General features: G+C 37.7%; 1 protein-coding gene and 1 long non-coding RNA gene across 2 annotated transcripts; both read right to left on the bottom strand.

The window, feature by feature from the left end:
* Positions 1 to 5,635: 5,635 nt before the first annotated feature.
* On the bottom strand, positions 5,636 to 7,167 carry LOC113693758 (receptor-like protein EIX1). Its single transcript, XM_027212436.2, has 2 exons — positions 6,883 to 7,167; positions 5,636 to 6,763 (listed from the first exon to the last, which is right to left on the bottom strand). Exons 1-2 carry the CDS (start codon positions 7,165 to 7,167, stop codon positions 5,636 to 5,638), a joined length of 1,413 nt encoding a protein of 470 aa, XP_027068237.2.
* A 2,787-nt stretch (positions 7,168 to 9,954) lies between these two features.
* On the bottom strand, positions 9,955 to 18,906 carry LOC140009499 (uncharacterized). Its single transcript, XR_011816912.1, has 3 exons — positions 12,278 to 18,906; positions 10,878 to 10,915; positions 9,955 to 10,154 (listed from the first exon to the last, which is right to left on the bottom strand). It is a non-coding gene; the product is annotated as an uncharacterized lncRNA (long non-coding RNA).
* Between the last annotated feature and the right edge of the window lie 2,338 nt (positions 18,907 to 21,244).

Below are 21,244 nucleotides of genomic sequence, written 5' to 3' on the forward strand. Positions count from 1 at the left end.
ATTTTCACGGGCAGGCCTTGTTTGCTCGGCTATATCTCAGGTTTTATAAATCCGATTCATGAAATTCCAAGGGCGTTAGAAAGCTCTGATATAGGTCTATAAGTTTGGTGTTTTGGTCGCAAGCCCAAACAGCTTGTAACCCAGTCAAATGTGAAGCCAAAGTTCCAGTCATAAACTGTCCAAAAACGTACCAGATTCACAAACCGTATTTGATCTCAATATGCGGTAATGGCACCAAATTCACTACGGTTATCGGATGGGGGTGTAAGACCCACCGTTTCGAAGCTAAGAAACAGGAGTACAACAATGTAGAAGGCCACTCAGTCCAAATCTTAGCACAACTAGGTCAAATATGCAAAATACAAATCCAGAATTACCAAAACAGGTTTGCAAATCACATAAAACTGTAATGACTATAACTTAGTCTATACAAGTCTAAATGCCGAAATTCCAAAGCCATATGGTAGCTAAGACGTCCAGCTACATTTCATCAGAAGACACCAACATCCAAATCCAAACCAATTCCAGTAAAAATGGCCAATTACCAGTACAGTTTTCGCATTCTGTCCAAAGCAGAACAGCTACAGTAATTTCGTCATATCTCATTCTACATCAATCCAAATGACCTGAAATTTTACAGGCACCTCAAACACATCAATACCTACAACTTTCATGTTTTGAGCTAAGGCCAAATCGGCCTCTAACTATGAGATATAAATTCGGGCAGAAGGAAGAATCAAGAACCCTAATTTTTCAATGTTTGGTCCAAAACAGAAATTGATTGCAATTATCACTAATTCACACCTACTAGAGTCTTTCCCCCTCATTATCAACCATCATAGATGACCACAACATCCCATTCATATTAAACCAGAAAATTCATCATAAAATTGAAAACTTCACCAAATCACTTCAAACCAAGATAAAAACCAGAAATTTCAGCACTTTAATCACTAATAAGCATAACTTAAGCTTCATAAGGTGTAAGAGGGTGTTCAAGCTTCACTTACCAAGAAACAAGAGAGAGGAGGATGTGGGACACCTTAAACCTTCAAACAAGCTTCACTAAAGCACTCACTATCACTAAAAGGAAAGATGTTATGGAGTGGAATTGGATGTAACAAATGGTTTTGGGTGATTTGCACCAAGTAGAAGCTTGAAAGTTGAAGAAATTTCCTTCCTTCCTTGCTCAAGAAGAACCGGCCACCAAGAGAAGAAAAATGGTGATTTTTGTGCATTTTTGAGATATTTAATCCTTTGGTCAAAAAAGTCAAGAAAGTGAATAGTAATTCTTAAGTCTTCTCCAATGAAATGGTGACACTTGTCACCACCATTAATGCATTCCTATCCTTTCTTTTCTCTCTCACATCAATCATATCTCACTCTCTACTTATCTCTTAACACCCGATAAATTTTACACAGTATTCGGAATTTAACCTAATTGGCCGAATTTTTCCGAACTTTTCGCACTAGTGGGTCCCACGTCCGATATACGTTCTTAATTTCTCAAAATCTAACCAATACTAGAAAAATCATTTAAAAACTATATTTACTCATAAAAATTATCTGGGGAATTTTCTAATAAAGAAAATGTAGAAAAACGGGTTTTCAATCTTAACCGGAACTTAGGGTTTAAATCTTAATCCCTACTTAGGGTTTTTGAAATACTCCCAAAACCAAACGTTACCACCCAATTAATGATTTTATCAACGTAGAACGAACTGGGGCCTCACACTGGAGGGAATATCACAGTCAATATCGGATCACATGAACACTGATCTTACCCAACCAGTCAAGGAAAAAGAAATTAAAGATGCACTTTTCTCTATGCATCCAACCAAAGCCCCGGGACCTGATGGCATGACACCAATTTTCTTTCAGAAATATTGGCACTTTCTTAAAAATGACATCATTTCAGCAATCAAAAGTTTAAATCATTCGGGTCATATGTTAAAGGCTTTGAATCACACAACCATATCACTCATTCCCAAAGTCGATAATTCCACTGAGGTGAAGCAGTATAGGCCTATAAGTCTTTGTAATGTACTCTATAAAACCATTTCCAAAATCCTAGCAAATAGATTGAAAAAAGTTTTGGGAAACTGCATTAGCAAAAACCAAGCTGCTTTTATACCTGGAAGACAGATTTTGGGCAATGTCATTATCTCTCATGAGTACTTGCACTACTTAAAAAACAAAAGTGAAGGATCTAAAGGGTTTATGGCTCTAAAGTTAGATATGTCTAACGCTTATGACAGGGTTGAGTGGGGATATCTGAAGGCAATCATGATTAAAATGGGTTTTTGTGATACCTGGATAAACTGGATAATGGAATGCATCTCAACAGTCTCTTTTTTCTTTAACATAAATGGTGAGCTTAAAGGATATGTGATACCGTCAAGAGGGATTAGACAAGGAGACCCATTGTCGCCTTACTTGTTTCTACTAGTATCAGAAGGGTTTTCCAACTTGCTGGCTCAGGCACAAAGAAGCAAAAAATTGACTGGAATGCAGATTAGTAGAACCGGACCTTCACTAACTCATCTCTTCTTTGCCGATGACTCGTTAGTTTTTTGCAAAGCCGATAAGCAGCAAGCTCAAGAAGTGATGAAAATTCTGCAAATGTATGAAAAAGGATCCGGACAGATGATCAACATGGAAAAATCTTCAGTTTTCTTCAGCAAAAATGTGGCGAAACAAGCACAAGAAGATATTTGCAGCAGTCTACAACAGGTTAAGGTAGTGAAGTAGGGGAAGTATTTGGGTTTGCCAATGGTAATCACAAGAACCAAAGCGCAAATCTTTGGTTTCATTAGAGACAGATGCCAAAAATCAATCCTCAACTGGAGAAATACACGGCTTAGCCAAGCAGGGAAAGAGGTGTTGCTGAAGGCTGTCACTATGGCGATGCCAACTTATGCCATGTCGTGTTTTAAGCTGCCCGTGAGGTTATGCAAAGACATCAACTCTTTGATGGCAAGATTTTGGTGGGGGGAGGCGAATAGTCAAACGAAAATGCATTGGGTTTCATGGAAGACTTTGTCAACTGGAAAACAAGCTGGTGGTCTTGGCTTCAAAGATCTTCAAAGCTTTAACAAAGCTTTGCTAGGCAAACAGATTTGGAGGCTCTTCACATGCCCCAATCTTTTGCTTAGCAAAGTTTTGGAAGCCAGGTACTACCCTAAAACAACCCTCTTCGACTGCGAAATCAAAGGAAATGCATCATGGATATGGAAAAGTTTAATGTCCGCAAGAGAGGTGGTGCAATGCGGAGCTAGGAAACAGATTGGAAATGGGAACAACACCAGAATTTGGGAAGATGCTTGGTTGTTGGAAGGAAAGGGTGGTAAGATTGCATCCACAAAACCCCCTGGTTGCAATATCACAACAGTTAGTGAATTGATAGCCAACTTTAGGTGGAAATCAACTCTCATCTTCAGGCTCTTTAGTTCACATGAAGTTGCTCATATACTCAAAACACCTATAAGCTTGACAGGGAGACCAGATTGCTATTTTTGGACTCATAGCAAAAAAGGGAACTACACGGTTAGCTCGGCATATGCAGCACTCACAAGTCTTGCCACGCAGCCTATGGGGCAATTGAATGGCAAGGGGGAAACAAGCTGGTCAGGGGGAAATAAGAAAATCTGGAAACAGTTATGGGGTCTTCCAGTAAAGCACAAACACAAGGTGTTTTTATGGAAGTGTCTCCATCAAGTGCTACCAGGTCGAGAGGCAATCTTTCGGAGAATGGGAAAAGGTGACCTAATGTGTAAGCAATGTGGTGAAAACATGGAGACAGTGGAGCACATTTTCTTCCAGTGCAAGACCGCAAGGATGATCTGGAAGATGGCGCCGTTGCAATGGGATGGTCTGCAGCAGTTTACAAGCGATTTCAGGAAATGGTGGAGTACGCTAATGGACGTCACAGATAGGAAGGAAGGAAGGGAACATATAGCATTGACAGTGGACATTCTTTGGCAAATTTGGAAGGCCAGGAATACAGTAGAGTTCGACAAAGAAAGACATCCAATGAAAGTGATTACAAAGGCAGTTATGGAATGGGAGGAATATTTGAAATCCCAACAGACTGAACAACAAGTGAGCATCTCAGAAACAGATATAGCTGATGCACAAGAGCAGAGGGTGGTCGAAGATACCAACACACTGACCATTAGTGTACATGTAGGACAGCATCTCGAGGGTCTGAACATGGGAATCGGTATTACAACAAAAAACAGATTGCATCAACTAAGTGCAGTGTGGCTGATGAAAGAAAGAAGCACCGGATCACCAGTACTGGACAACCTTGTGGCTATACGGTTGGCACTTTGCAAGCTTCAGGAACGTGGCTGCTTTAGTATCAAACTTCAGACACCAAGCCTACATGTTTACAAGCTTCTCAACTGTCAAGTTTCATGCAACATGCTACTAGCAGCCCACATACAAGAAATAACAGATCTTAGCTTAATGTTTACGATATGCTCTTTTGAGTTTCAGTCCGCTAATGATAGCATTAATTGTCTCAGTCATAAACTGAGTCAGCAGGCAATGCATTTACATTTAGATGAGGAATTCTTCGATCCTCAGTATTTCAGTACACTTTTGTGAAGAAAAACTTGAGCCTTTACTCGAATAGTGTAATTTCTCTTTTAGTAGAAATAAAAACTTCTACCGTTTCGGGAAAAAAAAAAGGTTAAAGATAAATTGATTTTGACTATGAGAATTATTGAATTTTCATCTATTGTCCTAAATTTGAAGAAAAAGGAGAAATTTTGGTGATCAAATTTATTTTGATCAAAACATTTCTGACCACTTTAGTACGTGGGCCCAATACTGGATCAAAAAACTGAACTGCTCCCAATAAAAATGTTCATCTCAAGTTTACAGTTTGATATGCATTTTTGGTAATATTGACTTTTCTTCCATTTACATAATTACATCAAGAGGAGGGGTACAAACGTCATTTCCTATTGTTATCAAGTAGATAACAATGACCATTAGGTGGAATCTAACAGTCATAGCTTCAAAACACTGGTGCATCCATTACGGTTAAAAATTACAAAATTACATCGCCAACAGCACACAAAGTCACTTTGATGTCTATCTTATTTTTACCCATAGGATCAAACATCAAATGCCTCCACAAGTCTGCTGTGGGGTTCCGAATTCCAAACTTATTTATTCATGATTTACAAAGTCAAAGGTTATCGGACCAGTGAGACTGTTATTACCCAAACCTAAATAATCCAGATCTTCCAAATGAAACAATGACCTTGGAATGCTTCCGGTGAAGTTATTGCTGTTGAGGTTGATGTGATACAAGTGTGAGTAATTCATCCAACAGTCAGGAATTTCTCCTGATAGAGAATTGTCCCCAAGATCCAGATACGAAAGTCCTTGATTTTCATTCTTCACTTCACACAAAGCGTGAGAGATGCCTCCTGAAAACAAATAGTTGGAAATTAAATTCTAATTATGTCAATCAATGATAAATTAATTGGGTGTGTAGGCAATTGAATTTGTTTGATTGTTGTGTGCATATAAACCTTTTAACAGTTTTAGAGATATTTGAACTTTTATCATAAAATTAATTGTGAGAAAGTTCCACGTGGACCAATGATGGGTTGAATAATCAAGAGAGAATAGCTATTGAACTCTTACCATGGATTTGATTGTGAGAAAGGTCTACGATATCCAATGATGAGTTGAAAAACCAAGGTGGAATGGTATCTAAAATTCCTGTGAATGACAAGTTCAAATACTGAAGGAATTTTTGTGATCGGATCCATGTAGGAAATTGGGGACCCAGCTTCCACGAGCTCAATCCAAGTACTTCAAATTGGACACGAGGAGTCCAGCTTGCACTTACTTTTAAGGTCAAGGAGTTTCCAGATGCATCAAAATACCTTAAAGCTGTCAGATTGTCTAGGTGGCTCTCACTCACAACACCTTCCATTAAATTGTCGAAAATAATAAGCTCTTCAAGTTTGAAAAGCTGCCCAAGACTTTTAGGAAGAGTTCCAGTGAGTTTGTTGTGAGATACATTCCACAGCTGCAAGGATGACAGTTTTCCTAAATTTGATGGAATTGAACCAGATAGAGCATTATCATTTAGCGAAAGGTATTCTAGCTTGGTACAGTTGCCAACTGTGCTTGGAATTGGACCATTCAAGTGATTCTCCTGAAGGTTGAGAGAAATGAGATTGTTAAGATGAATAAGCTCGTTTGGTAGCGAACCATTCAGATGGTTGAAAGAAAGATCCAAGTATTTGAGAGAAGTCAAGTTCCAAAGATCTCTGGACAATGGCCCTTCAAACCAGTTCTCACTTAAATCAAGAGAAGCAAGGGCAGTAAGACCGAAAATCCATCTAGGGATGAGGTGTCCAAGAAAATTTCTAGAAAGATCTAGGACAGTAAGAGAAGAAAAGTTGGCATGGAAGACAAATGTATCTCTGCCAAGATGATGAGAACTTAAATCAAGTTGACAAGAGGACAGATGTATCTCTACCAAAGAAGGGATCGTGTTAATCACCTCTAGCCAATTAGACGCTGTACTAAGGTCCACGCCACTCATGTCTAGGTGCTCCAGATTAGAGAGACCAGCCAACCATTGCAGGTTATCAACTTGAAGATCGAACCGATGGCCTCCTATGCTTAAAGTGCGTAAACTTGATAGGTTTCCAAGCTGATAGGGAACCATTCCTTGAAATCCAGCTCCAGATAAATCCAGATACCTTAGACTTCTGAGAGACCAAAAAAACTGGGAATTGGAATTCCAATGAAATTATTTTGACTTAGATCAAGGTAACGCAAGTGAGTCAAATTTTGTAACGAATGACTGATTTTACCGCTTAATGGTAAGTTAGGAGCAACCAACACCTCATCACCTTCGGCCACGACATAAATTTCAGGATCAGGACTCTGAAGGTGAAGTTGAATCACGCGGCCACTTCGGTTGCTACAAACAACTCCTTCCCATTTGCAGCAATCAACGTCGTGAATCCAAGACGAGAGTCTGCCATGGGGATCTTTCAAGTCTTTCTTGAAGTCCATAAGAGCTTGTTTCTCACTTGCATAGCAAGTTGCATTTACAGTTTTGCTGGAAGAACAGTGTAAAATTATTGCGACGAGTAAGAAAACAGAGAAATGGGTTGAGCCATCCATGATCATGTGAAATGTCGGAAAAAATGCATTGCATTCGGCTATGTTGCAGGTAGATATACAGAGCTGGATGGAAGAAATGCACCGTTGATGTGACTATGAATGTCAGGCTTGGAAAGCATATTTCACTTTTGCTGCGTTTACATTGACAAGGCAACAATGGAAGACTCAAGAATCTGATTTCGAAAAGAATTTATTATTCGTTTTTTGCTTCATCATTGAGAAATTTTAACCTCAGAAATGATTTGAAACAATTTACTAAGAAAATTACATAAACATAAAATTAACAAGTTAAAATGAGAACTGGGATTGGGGGAGAGGAAAGTTCTTCTTTTGTCTTTTTTTTTATTATATAGTTTTTGTGTAAATTACGTTGTTCAAAACCAAATATTGCTACGATAGACAAAATATATTAGGATTAATATTTTTGTGGTAACAGTGCACTAAAATTAGTAAAGCCAGAAAGTTTTATAGGAAAGCCAAGGAATTGCCTTACACTAACACTAAACAGAATAGCATAGAGTCGAATTTCCACATTTTTCTTTATACATTGTTTTTATTTTTTTTTATTTCTTGCATCTAATTATAATCTATCGTGCTTTCATTTTGCTTTTAATATGCTTTATTTGCTATAATATCATTGATGATTCGTGCCCACTAAACTTTTGAATTCGTCACTGATGCTGATGCATATTTTCAAGGGTAAATACATCAACATAACCTACATATAAAGACGATTAAACATAAGAAACTTAATAATTCTGTTGATTTAAATCTACATATAAGATTGTTATACAAGTCATTGAAAATAGTTTATTGAAACTTTTTAGTATAGATGAAAGCCGTCAAAGTTTATCAAATATATACGTGTCTTTAAAAAACAAAATACAAAGAAGAAGACGTCAGGGAAACACCTACATGCTAGTGAAGAAAATCATATCAAAATTGTTTTAAAGAAGCCAAAAATACACTAGAAATAATTGGTACTCTTTCACCTTGGCGGCTGACGGGATGCTGTCTCCTCAAATTTTCAAGCAAAGACATAATACTTCACCGAAGTAAAGAAATATCTGATTGAAGCCTCAGAGAGACTTTTGCTGGGTTACATTGACAAGTCAACAATCGAAAACCATTGAAAAATCAAGTTTGATTTCTCATTTATGATTTTAGGCCATGATGTAACAGGTCTAGGCATTAATTTGAGTGGAATCTGATTAGGATAAGAATGTATTCATTTTTGGCCTGAGTAGTGACAAATAAAAACTCGACTTTTAAGAAATCTTCTTGTTCTCATTCAACTTCTCAAATTCAAAGTTTTTTTTAATTAATCATCTTGTTCTCAAGCACCGCAGTAAGAACAGTTTTGCTCGGTTCGCATTTCAAATTTTCTCCAATAATTGTTCCTTTTTTATTATGTGGTTTAGAGCTAGAAATTGGCCCCACAGGTTAAAATCACTCCAATAATATGCTAGGATTTAACTCTTATTGCCATCACTAAAGCACTCATTTAGTAAGATTTTTTTTTTTGTTGCACAATGTAGTAAAATTAGTAAAGCCAGAAAATATGAAAAAAAAGAAACATTAAAGTTGCTTTGATTATTCTAATTTTGTAATTATTCTTTAATACAAGTTGTAATACCAAAACAATTTAACGCAATCTCATCACTTAAGCATAGACTTTAAGCCTCTTGCCAAAAAATTCAAGTATATTTACTCATATATATATGCACACTGTTTTTTCCCTCGGAATATTTTGTTTGGATTGTGAATTATTAGAGATATTTTTACTGTAGCACTTTTTGTGATGTGATGTATGTGAGATAAAAAAGTAATTGGGAAGATAAAATGGTGTGTTGGAAATTGTAATGATGATGTAAGCAAATAAATTTTGGTAAATAAATTGCAATCCAAAATGGATACCCAATGTTCGAGGGATACCCAAAATTTTGGCAAGTATTGCGATTTACTTTTACGAGAAATTCCAATTTGGATACCCAATGTTCGAGGGATGGAGACCAAAATGGTCTCTTTTGCATACACGTTAAACAAAACAAATTTAGCAATCAAAGTTTGGAAGGTGAAAAAATTTGATTCAAATAATAATTCTTTTTCTTAAGTAAATTAAAAAAAAAAGGAAATTTCAGTCTGCACAATGTTTTCTAAGAATCGTAGTAATTTATTTATTTATTTTTTTGCAATGCAGAAACTTCCATTTCAAGTTTAGGATGGAAAAAATACTGAAATGGAAAATAAAATTGAAAGAAATTGATTTCAGTGCACACATGCACAAAAGCAGTGGAAAGTGCTGAAAATACTTGATTTTGGAAGCACATATAATGCTGATATGTACCTTAGGCATAAGTATATCATCACATCCTATGTGCAAAGTAGATTAAACATAAGAGACAAAATATTTTTCTTTCTGATCTACCTTATTTTTTGACTAACTTTTCCTCATTTCTTCATATTTTATAAATGTTCGTCCAATGAAAAGTTTGAAGATAATTACGTTTATTATGAAAGTCTTTGAATGAGGGGCCGAGTAATTTTGTTATTATTCTAAAGTTGAACTATTCATTTGTTCATTTATTTGCAAATTAGGATTTAGGTTGCAAAGGTGCACAACTTAATATTTTGAGGCTAGAAAAAAAAAATCGGTGATATTTTGTGACGACCCCACCTTCCCCTAAGGCGTACCAAAGGGTTCGGCGGACCGCCTGCCCAGCTCTCGCCAGGACTCACTCACTATCTCAATCGAGTCATGTACACACATCCATGAACCATAAATAATATCCGCAATTCAAGCTTATAATTTACATTGATAGAAATCGAGGTACAAAGCCTCAATACACCAAACTAGTTCAAAATGTATACAATCCAAGTACAACATGTTCCATTCAAGGAATAGCGCGAGTACAAGACCAAAAGTCAAAAGTCAAAACAAAAGGCTACGCTAGTCTTTTACAAGTCTCACGCGTCACTCGTACCCCCTGTAAGGAAAACAAATAACGTGGTATGAGCTAAAAGCCCAGTGAGGTTCCAAATAGTAAATTGACCATTATTTATAAGTACAAGTTTTCGATATAGCAAAGTAACGAGCATGAAGAGTTCATAAATGTGAGTAATAACACGTCAAGTAGAAATCTCAAAATGAGCGAGTGTAAAAGTTTTTCAAAATCAACAATAATCCAATAAGCAATAATCAATCCAAAGCATAAGGATACGGATGGCCCTCAGGAGCCAACTTCCATTCATCATCAGGAGCTTGATCACGTAGTAGTTGACACTCCGTCAACTTTCAAGTAAAGGAACCAATCCAGTAGAGCACCACTTACACGACTCTCCGTCCACCATTCACACCCCCTACTGGGCCCAAAATCCTCAATAAACATGGGTGGTAATACTCGAGTATACCGATTAGCCGAGGAGGTATCACTCCACTCGACAAAATAAGAGACCCAGGGTTCGTTACCCAATCGACCAAGCCCTTGCCGGCTCGACTAGAGTAACTCGCCACAGGGTTTCTGGAATTCCAGGAAGTGCGCACATCAAGTATATCAAGTCAATTGCAATCAATAAACAAGTATATCACGTAAGGGCAAGTGCGATAAAGTACACTCTTGCCCTGTCAATTCACGTATATAACAAGTACTCATATTGGTCACGTATCCAGTTCAAGTATCTAGTGCAATTCAGTATTTGAAAGCACTCACCACAAGATATAGTGCCTTTACTGGTTCGGAGTCCAAATCTGCGATAAAACTCAATTTGAGAACTTTGAAACATGACTAGAGTTCGAAACTTAGACGTTTCGTTCAATAAGAATCAAGAAATTGAAATTCACTTGGACAGTAGTCGTGAAACACTTGCTCGCCTTTTTAAACAGTAAAACTTTGTAATATTTATACTTGAAATTGTCTTGCGAGTTGAAAGTACAAGGAAAACATACTTCGAGCAATCATTATTTCATTTCTCAAGGGTACAAGTTCGTCCAAGTCCTAACGTATAACACTCAAGAAACATAGTGGCCAAGGTTCTCGCTAGTTCAAGTAATAAGTACTTAACCTTCACTCAAGTTGCTAATATAGTTTTCTAGTCCTCGAGTAAAAATTCGGGCAGCATGCCCTTTGTGTTTACCTAATTTTCCAGCCTTTTAGGCTTCATGATTTTTCTCAAACACAACCCAACATTATACATATCAGCAATTCATGTCAAGAGCCGTTCCATAGGCTCACAATATCATAATAACAAGAATTATAACAATCACAAGTGCAGAAATTCAACTTAGCACAAGACAGATTTGACATACGAATGCGGAAATAACATATCCAAAGCAACGCTTATCGGATTGAGACGAAACCTATGCCGTTTCGAAGCTAAGACACAGATCTACAACATTCATGAAGGTCACTTAGTCCAGTTCCTAATGTAACTCAGTCAAATTCTCAAATTACTAAACCAGAAACCAATTCGTCGGCTGTTTAAACGCAGAACACTGTAATGGACATATCTCAGAGTACACAAGTCCGAATCAGGTGTTCTTAGAGGCATTTGAAAGCTAATTCAGAATACTACAACTTTCATGTTTTGGTAAAAAGCTAAATCAGAATGGATCCTAGTCGAAAAACGGCATAAACTGGACTTAACTGATCACACGGACTGCTTGGGAAATACTTAAAACAGTAAGGGTATTTTGGACTTTTCACATCCTACGTTGCTCTGATTGAGCTGAAATTTTGTAGGCACCTATAAAATGTCATTCTCTACAACTTTTCTTCTTTGACCTAAGGCCAAATCAGCCTCTAACACACAGATACAAATTCGGACAGAATGTAAGCAAGAATTTCCAGAAATCTGAAATCTTTAGTTTTTAGTGGAACTTTCCTAAATTTCTTGGTCTAATCACTACCACAACACCTTATGAAACCTCAATTGCAACATATAAGCATCTTACAACAATTTGGGCAGAATTTCCATAAGCCCTAGTTCATCAAATAAATTGGGGAAAAACCTCTAAAACATGCTAATCATCCATGATTCCACCACTATAATCAACTACTAAACTTAATTTAACAAAATTGAAAGCAAAACTTAGAGAGATAAGCTCTCTTACCTTGAATAGAGATTACAAAGAGCAGCCCAAGCCTTCCCTTTCCAAACTTTCACCACCAAACACTAACTAACCACTCAAGGACAAGATTAATCGGTTTAGTTCTTTGGTTTTCTCACTTTGTAGCTTGAATCAAGAAGAAATGAAGAAGTTTTTCTCTTGGTCTTTCCCTCTCTCTCTTATTTCGGTTATGGAGCAAAAAAATGAAGGAAATGGAGCTTAACTTGTCTTATAAGGAAGTAAGAAGATTAAGGCTAATTGTGTCCACAATTTTTGGCCAACACTTGGACTAATCTTGTCCACAAATTTTTCTCTTTCTTCCCTTACATTTCTAGCCTTATAATTTCGGTCAAACCAGCTGCAAATTAGGAAGATATTTTGTGCAAAAGTCAATAAGCTTGTTTGGTAAGAAAAATGGTGGTCAAGCGGTGCGTTCAAACGGTAGTGCGCGGGACCCGTCGGTTCGCGCCGTTTTTCTTAAAACTCACGTACTAGGGTTTTTACTTCCCATTCACTAACCTTATATCATTGCTACTACTCACATATTATTTCTCACTTAAAAGTCACTTTTAATCACCCAATTTGGTCCTTGCTCCGTACCGAAAATTCATCCGGCGGAAAATCGCGAAAACCCTAATTTTGCTCAAATCTTGAAACCGAAGTGTAAAACCCTATTTTCCAGGTTCATCTGCACTTATTGTTGAACAATTGGGTAGTAGGGCTTTAATAAATAATAATTTTCAAATAAAAGGAAATTTTTAAGAAAACGTGAGGAATTTTCCAATTCCAATGATTAAATTTAGGGTTTCAATCAAAATGTGAGAGATTTAAGAGAACCGGTTAGTCACAAGTAAACTAGGGTTTTTGACTAAAATATTAGGGTTTCTAGTCTTTTAAAACAAAATAAGGTTTTAAATCAAACCCGAAAAAATATACTTTAATATTTTCTTCACAAACAACCTCCTAATATTCGGGATGTTACAATCTCCCCTCCTTAAAAGAATTTCGCCCTCGAAATTCCAACGGGTACTAAGAGTCGTTCAAAGTCAGTCAGGTACTAGAAATCACTCCAATCCCTTCTATATGACCTTATCATTTAGCAAAAAGCTAAGAAATAACCAAATAGAACATGCAAAAAGGGCTCAATTCACATAACTAGCCCTGAGTTGAAAGTAAAGTCTCAGATATTCGAAAAGCTTAGAACATGGCTTAGCCTCAAGTCGAAAATTTCTCAAGTCGAAAATTTTACCCCTGGCGGTGCTTGGAAACACAACAGGCAAAGCCTCACCAGAGAGTTTTAGTTCAACCGCTACAGAGGAGTAGTAGCTGGTCTACAGTCACACAAATACGAATAAGTTCAAAAGCAAGGTCAAAACAGGGTTCAAACATATAAGTTCAAAAGTAGATTCAATTACTTCAAGTTCAAGAAGCACGGGTACGAATAGGAACTCACTCGACTAGCCTCGACTAGCCTATACCCAGCAATTCACATTCTCAAACAGTCACCGAATTCAAATCCACATATAGGTCATGTTACTCAAGTGTAAAAATCAAATCAGGTCCATTACATGTACGTAAGAGCACACTCGCCAAAACAAGTTCAAGTCCCAAATGAGCTCATTTTAGTCTGTCTCAGACAGTTCAAGTACTGCAAACCCCTTTGATCAGTCCAATAACAAGGTTAAATGTTAGAATCATCCACGCTTTAACCTTTTCCATCAAAACTCACCTCAAGTGCAATCAAGATACAGACCCTTATTGTCGCGCCCCACTTTTCGATAAGAAAAGTGTTGTGGAGTGGTGGTGTGAGTGTGTGTGATATACATGTGAACGTGTGCGGAATGAAAAGTAAAAGGCCATGGGACTTAGAATGCGACGATTTGGCCAAGTGAAGTTCAAAAGGGTTTTTTGTATCAAAAATGGAGTCGCCACTTGGTATAGAGTTAGGGTGTACCAAGTCACCCAAAAAGTGTTTTTGTTTTTGAATAAAAAGTAAATAAACCCTTTTTGAGAACTTTTGGGTCTGCGTAACCAAAAGAGGGATCGGGGGTCACATTTGACGAAGGGGAAGGCAAGGATAAAAATCCAAGGCACCCCTTCGACCTAGCCAAGGCTAGTTGCGTGACTTAAGCCAATTTTCCTAATTTTTCTACCCAATGTATGTTCGCACGTTGGATATAACTGAATGCAAAACGGAAAGAAAAATGCAATCCTAGACTCTAAAATGTCTCTTGTAAGGTTTTTGGTCCCAATCACATGAGTTGTGGCGGCCAATGAAGGAAAACCTTATAGACGTCGATTAATGCAAATGATGGCTAAAGTGCAAGTGTGCATGTGTGCGAAAAGGTGCACGTGTGAAATTGTATAAAAATCCAAGTGTTTGTGTGCAAGTGTATGAAAAGGAGCATGTGTGAAATTGTATGAAAAATCCAAGTGTTTGTGTGCAAGTGTATGAAATATAGTGATAAGTGCATATAGGTGTAATTAGGTGCAATTTTGTGAAGTAGAAATCAAAATGAACAATAAGGAAAGAAAAATGTGAATTGAAAAGGATGAGTAAGTGATAAATGAGAATGAATGAACCTAAGGGAATGCATCAGGTCGGGTATGGGAATGACTCCTAACTTTTCGACTTCGATTTTCCCTTTGATTAGAAGGCGAAACTAGCGTGCTAAGGCTATCGAGTAGTCACACTCGCTCGTTTCCCTTATCAGAAGGGGACTCTTCAGGCAAATGAACCCTATAACTAGCATGAAATGCAAAAATCCTAAAATGAGGGGAAGGGGGAATCGAGGAGCATGCCAGATGATAAAACTAAGGAAAAATGCATGATATGTAGTGAACAGGCAAATAATGCATTAATGAAAAACAAAGGAAAAATCCTATTGGGTCTAGCGTTGGACTAGCCCTTTCTATGAATTCCTAATGAAATAATGAGCCACAACTAGCATTGGACTAGTGTGGTGACGTACATTCATCCATCACATTTATTCAGGCTATGGAAAGCGAGTAGACATGCCAAACACTTATAAACACATAGCACATAACATTTTGCATGCTCGACTAGATGCAAGGCCCTAACAAAGCAAATTAACACGTAGCAACTAAGCATGCAAGGCACATGAGACAATTAAAGCCCTAACTATTACATTTGCTAGCTAGGCACAAGTCTTCGATAGGTCTTCATTGAATGCTCCTCCAAGCCCTATCTATTACAAGCCAAGAGGTGTACACATACCCCATTAAAAATAACTTAAATAAAAAGCAAAAGTAAATGACATAAATAAAAGAAATTAAAGAAAGGCTAGGAAAGCAAAGTAGACATGTATTTCTCACATAACACGTAGGAGCACGTAGGAAAAAAAAAAACTCAAGAATATAGAAGTTACCTCCCTTGCAATGGAAATCGAGTAAATGAGATATTAGCTTCAAAACAATAAAAAGAGTCAAAGCACCAATTTATTTAACAAATAATCACAAAGGATAAAATAAACATGAATTTGAATCAATTAAATCATGTCAACAACCCACATTTAAGAAGTCAAGAGAAGAAAGGACTTGATTGCAAAGATTGGCAAAATTTTGGGGCCAAAATTAAAGAAAATAGAGTCCAAGGACTTATTTGCAATTAAAGTAAGGACCGAATTAAAAGAAGTTAAAAATGTCTAGGGCCACAGTACAGTTAAGGAGAAATTCAGGGACTGGTTCGCAAATGCATTTTCTGGTTTCTTAGTGGATCAAGCCACTTGGGCCATTTCTTATTTGCTTGGGCCACAACCTTCCAAGCCCAACCAAAGCCCAAAGCAAAACAAGCAAGCCAGCCCATCTTAAGTCTAATCAAAATTCCACTAAAAACGTATGGGCTTTATCTCTCAAGCCCATGTCAACAACCCAGAAAAATCAATCATTAATCCATTTGTTAAACCCGAACAAAAGGTCCAGACCCAAACCGAATTATATCTTATGAGAAGCCCAACAAGATAAAACCCAACTAAAAAAATTGCATTGAACCCCAAAATTAATCTATCCAAAGTCACATAAAGCCGTATTAAAGAAGAAAACGTTTGGAGGGACAAAATTGGTTAAATTATTTGATTCTCTGATTCAAGACAGAACAAAAGGCAGCTTGAGGGGTTCAAATGCAACCAAAGCAGGGACTTAATTGGAGGAATCATGAAGACTTTGGGGTCGAAATTAAAGAAAAGCAACGTCCAGGGGTCAATTTACAAATTTCCAGATTTTTGCAAACAAATGGTTCACTGAATCCTTTTTCTTCAACGAATTTCACCAGAATTTCATCTCCTTTTATTTCAAAAGAAACAAAACTCACACAAACTCAAATCACGCAACAAAGTCCATAAGTAAAACAGAAAATCAAGAACCAAAGGAAAAAAAATGAAACAAAATCTAAACCAGAAATTTCTGTAAAACACTCTTGGCCCTTGGTTCCTCACCAGCGAACTCGCTGGCTATCTTCTGGCAGGCATTTGCCAAAATTTTGTCTCCCTCACACGCAGATGGGCAAGTCAATTTGCCCTTAGAGCTTTGTTTTTCAATTGGGAAATTTCATCAAACATTACATGGGCGTAAGAAAAAATCCAGCAGAGCTTTGTTCAATTGATGTCATAATCAGCCCCAAAACGTCAGAAACCAAAGAAATTTCAACCCCAATCAAACCATACAGCATACGTATTCAAAAATCATGAACAAACAACCCTCTCACGCCAATTCAAGATGGAACGCGAATTCAGAAAAGGCAAACACAAGCATATTAAAATCCCTCAAAAACAGCCCATTCGGCCTTAAAAAGCATTAAACCTGCTGAAAATCCATTTTTCTTCACACATTAAAAATGCAAATGAATTGTCTTCAAATGGAACGTTCGACTAAACATTTTATCGAACATCAACTGGGCATCAAAAACATCACCAATTCTCAACTTAATTGATATCATAATCAGCCCCAAGATGTCAGAAACACAAGAAATTTCAATCCCAATCAATACAGAGAGCAAGTATATTCAAAAATGGCGTATAATTACAGAAACATTGCTTGAACAAGTTCACAGAAGATGAGGTTTGTGATTTCCAGCTTTGGGCCTTGAAGAAAAACTGAAATTTAAGGGAAGGAAAAGATACCTTTTCAGCAAGCACTTTTTCTGATGAAATTCTCAGGCGATGGTGGTAGATTCTAGCGACGGCAATGGCAGCTCCGGTTGCGGCTTCTTCCAAATTCGTCTTTCCTCTGGTTCTTTCGCCTCTGCCCCAAACTCCTCCTCCAAATTCCAGATTGCAGCCGCGGCTTACTCTGTTTTCTTTCCTCTGTTTTTTCCATTAGTTGCCGCCTCTGTTCTTCTTTTCCCTCTTATTGCTTTCTTTGTTTTTGTTCGCCGAGACCTCCTTCCCAATTTTTCCAGTTTTTCTTTTTTCAGTTTCTCCCCTGCTAACAGCCGCCAACTGCCTTTTCCTTCAGCCCAGCCATCCACTCTCTGTTTCTTAGCCGAAACCATTCCTCCCCTTTTCATTTGCTTGCCCGACAGTTTTCGCTTTCTTCCCCCAAGTTCGCCGTAGCCCTTTTTCTTTCTTTTTGATCCCCTCAGCCCTTGCCGAAGACCCCCTCTCTGCTATTTTTCCTTTTTTCATTCGGCCAAGCTCTCTGTTTTTTTCTTCATTTCCTTCGCCGTCTCCTCTCTTTAGTTTTGCCCTGCTTTTCTTTAGCCGCCCCCCTTTTTCCTTTTTTTTCCAATTCCTTCCAACTTCCCCCCTGTTTCTCTACAGCCGTATACCCTAGCTCCCTTCTAGAATCCTCCTTCCAGGTGTCCTAGACACCTGGCCTTTAAAGCTCCAAATTTCATCCCAAGGCCTTCCTCCCATTTCTCTTGCAAGCTGCGGCAAGAAACGCAGCCTTTGCTGCATACGCGACTCTTTCTCTTTTTTTTTTATTTTAAACTAATTAATTAAAACAAAAATTGATAATAAAAAGAAATGACAATTTAATCGTAAATAAAATGTACAAAATTCGCAACAAAAAGGTGAAATAAAAAACTAAGATTTTCCTGTATTTTCTTTTTCTTTTTTCATTTTTTTCATTTTTTTCAATTTTTCATTTTTCCTTTTCATTCTTAAATAATGAAACTAAATCTAAAACAACTAAAACATATTTTTTTTTGAACGCTTTTTCTTTTTCCTTTGAGAAATTCTACGCTAAAACTTAAAAATAAAATAACAACATAAAAACTAAAAAGTGAATAAAACGAACACAGACTAAAAGATAAATAGTAAATGAAATTACACCAAAATTTGGTGTCTATAGTTTGCCCCTCTTTGTCTGAGTTTTGAAAAAAACTTGAGACAAAGAAGTAGACATCAAATACTTACCTGTGTTATTTGGCTGTGAACGACTCGAACGATGGGGATTGACCCCGGACAGGAAATTAAACGGGACTGACCCGAACAGAAATTTAAACGGGATAGACCCGAAACGAAATGTAAATGGGATAGACCCAGACAAAAATGTAAATGGGATAGACCCATGGGATAGACCCGAACAGAAATTTAAAATAGGGATAGACCCACGGGATAGACCCGGACAGAAATTTAAAATAGGGATAGACCCACGGGATAGACCCGGACAGAAATTTAAAATTGGGATAGACCCGGACAGAAATGTAAAATTGGGATTGACTAGAGATTGGAAATTCAAATCATGGGACTGGCCCGAACAAGCTTTAATCACGGGACTGACCCGAATAAGCTTTGAATTGTGGGACTGACCCGAAAATGCTCTTGATCGTGGGACTGACCCGAATGAGCTTTTGATCATGGGACTGACCCGAAAATGCTTTTGATCGTGGGACTGACCCGAATAAGATTTTGATCACGGGACTGACCCGAAAATGCTTTTGATCGTGGGACTGACCCGAAAATGCTTTTGATCGTGGGACTGACCCGAAAATGCCTTCGATCATGGACTGACCCGGAAATACTTTCAATCATGGGACTGACCCGAAAATGCCTTCGATCGTGGGACTGACCCGGAAATGCTTTCGATCGTGGGACTGACCCGGAAATGCTTTTGATCGTGGGACTGACCCGGAAATGCTTTTGATCGTGGGACTGACCCGGAAATGCTTTTGATCGTGGGACTGACCCGGAAATGCTTTTGATCGTGGGACTGACCCGAAAATGTTTTTGGTCATGGGACTGACCCGGAAATGCTTTTTGATAAAATTTTGTCATGATAAAGTGAGGTTGGCGGCACGACATCCAGGCCCAACGTGATAAAGTGATGTTGGCGGCACGACATCCAGGCCCAACGAGATAAAGTGAATGGTCAGCGGGATAAGACCCAGTCCTACCATCCAATTGGTCAAGAACTTGAATTTGATTTGTCAGGAATCAAGAAATTTGATTTTCCAAGTAACAAAAATTTGAATTTGATTTTTGATTTTTTGACTTTTGAATTTTCTGATTTTTCGAGAGAATTTTTTCAAAAAATAATTTGCCCCAGTGTAGGGCCTTCTCTTTCCCTTCTTTCTTCTCTTTCTTCGGCGTCGGCCTTCCACATCGCCAGATGCTCTTTCGTCGATTTCAACTATGAATACCTGCACAGGGGGCTTTCATGCATTCAAATTTTCATGAAAAGGGCAGCGTGATTGACTTGAAAAAATACATTATTTGATTCTTGGACGAAATCCTCAATTGGATTACACAAATATTTGCCCCTGTGTGGGCTTATTTTGTGAAATCTCATAAACAAAAATTTGCCCCAGTATGGGCCCACTTGACTTCAAAAATTTTGCTTGGATGACGCTCCATTTGTTTGAACAAAGTAAGCATAGCATGTGAAGAAAATTGAAATGTCTTGCTTAAACTCATATAGCAAAATTCATGATGAATATTTCCAAGATAACACCAAATTCAAGAAGATTTCTCCCTCACTTTTAGCATCGGTGCTTTGGGTAGTGGGTGACCCTTTCTTGTTGGCTCATCTGTCAGGACCAATCAAGTGACTATATTTTTGATTTGGAAATGGCTAAAGGAAGATGGGAGGTCAAGATTTGTCTCATTTTGTGCTCATTCGATATCACGTCTTCATGAAAGCAAAATAGTTTGTCACCCTTATATGCCAAGAAAACTGAGTCAACATACAAGCTTGACAGGCTTGCAACAAAATGGGTAGAAACGATAGCTAAACCGGTGAAAACTGGTTATACTCCCATGATCACAAATGATTGATGGATTTCTTACGAGCATAATCGTCACTTTGGATTGTCATGAAGGAATAAGTCAACGATGGACTTTATTAGCTTGTAATGTGGCTTGAACACGATAGTTAAAGAAATAATTTTCAAGGACATTGCACCAAAGATCGCATTTTTTCCAAAATTGCCCCTATTTTTGGACTCCAAGATCTTGGACTTCGTTTGACTTTTTATCATCGCTTAACAGGGTCTTTCAGCATCAAATCTTTTTGCATCTTTCTTTTGCATTCATTTCGCTCATTTTTCCTTTTCCCCAAAAATGCCCTCGCGGGGTTTCACATGAAAAGCAGTGTCAACCTCACACCTAATCAATTCAGAATACAGCTAAAATTTTCCGACATCAGAAATTTTCTTGACAGGGCCATTGCAAAGAACAGAAGTCAGGACTTTTGGCTTTTGTAATGGGGTCAGGCGGGGTGTTTAGGCAAGTTAAGGCTTGAAGGCAGATTTCAAAAGCAGTTTGAAAAATCTGAGATCGCATTGTTGCCAACCCTATTTTAGGGTTAAACCAGAATTTGCCCCAATTTATGCTCAATTGAGGCTTTTCACTTTCATTTTCTTTTCTTTTGCCTTTTCGGCTTTTTGCCATTCTTTGAAATTTGCCCCAGTTTATTTTTGAACTGAGGTTCTCTTTTCTTCTTTTGATTTTGATTTTGATTTTGTGACTTTTCACTTTTTGAAATTTTCTTTTTCAACACAAACTTGCC

The sequence above is a fragment of the Coffea arabica genome, chromosome 1e, assembly GCF_036785885.1.
Source record: "Coffea arabica cultivar ET-39 chromosome 1e, Coffea Arabica ET-39 HiFi, whole genome shotgun sequence".
Taxonomy (NCBI): Eukaryota; Viridiplantae; Streptophyta; class Magnoliopsida; order Gentianales; family Rubiaceae; genus Coffea; species Coffea arabica.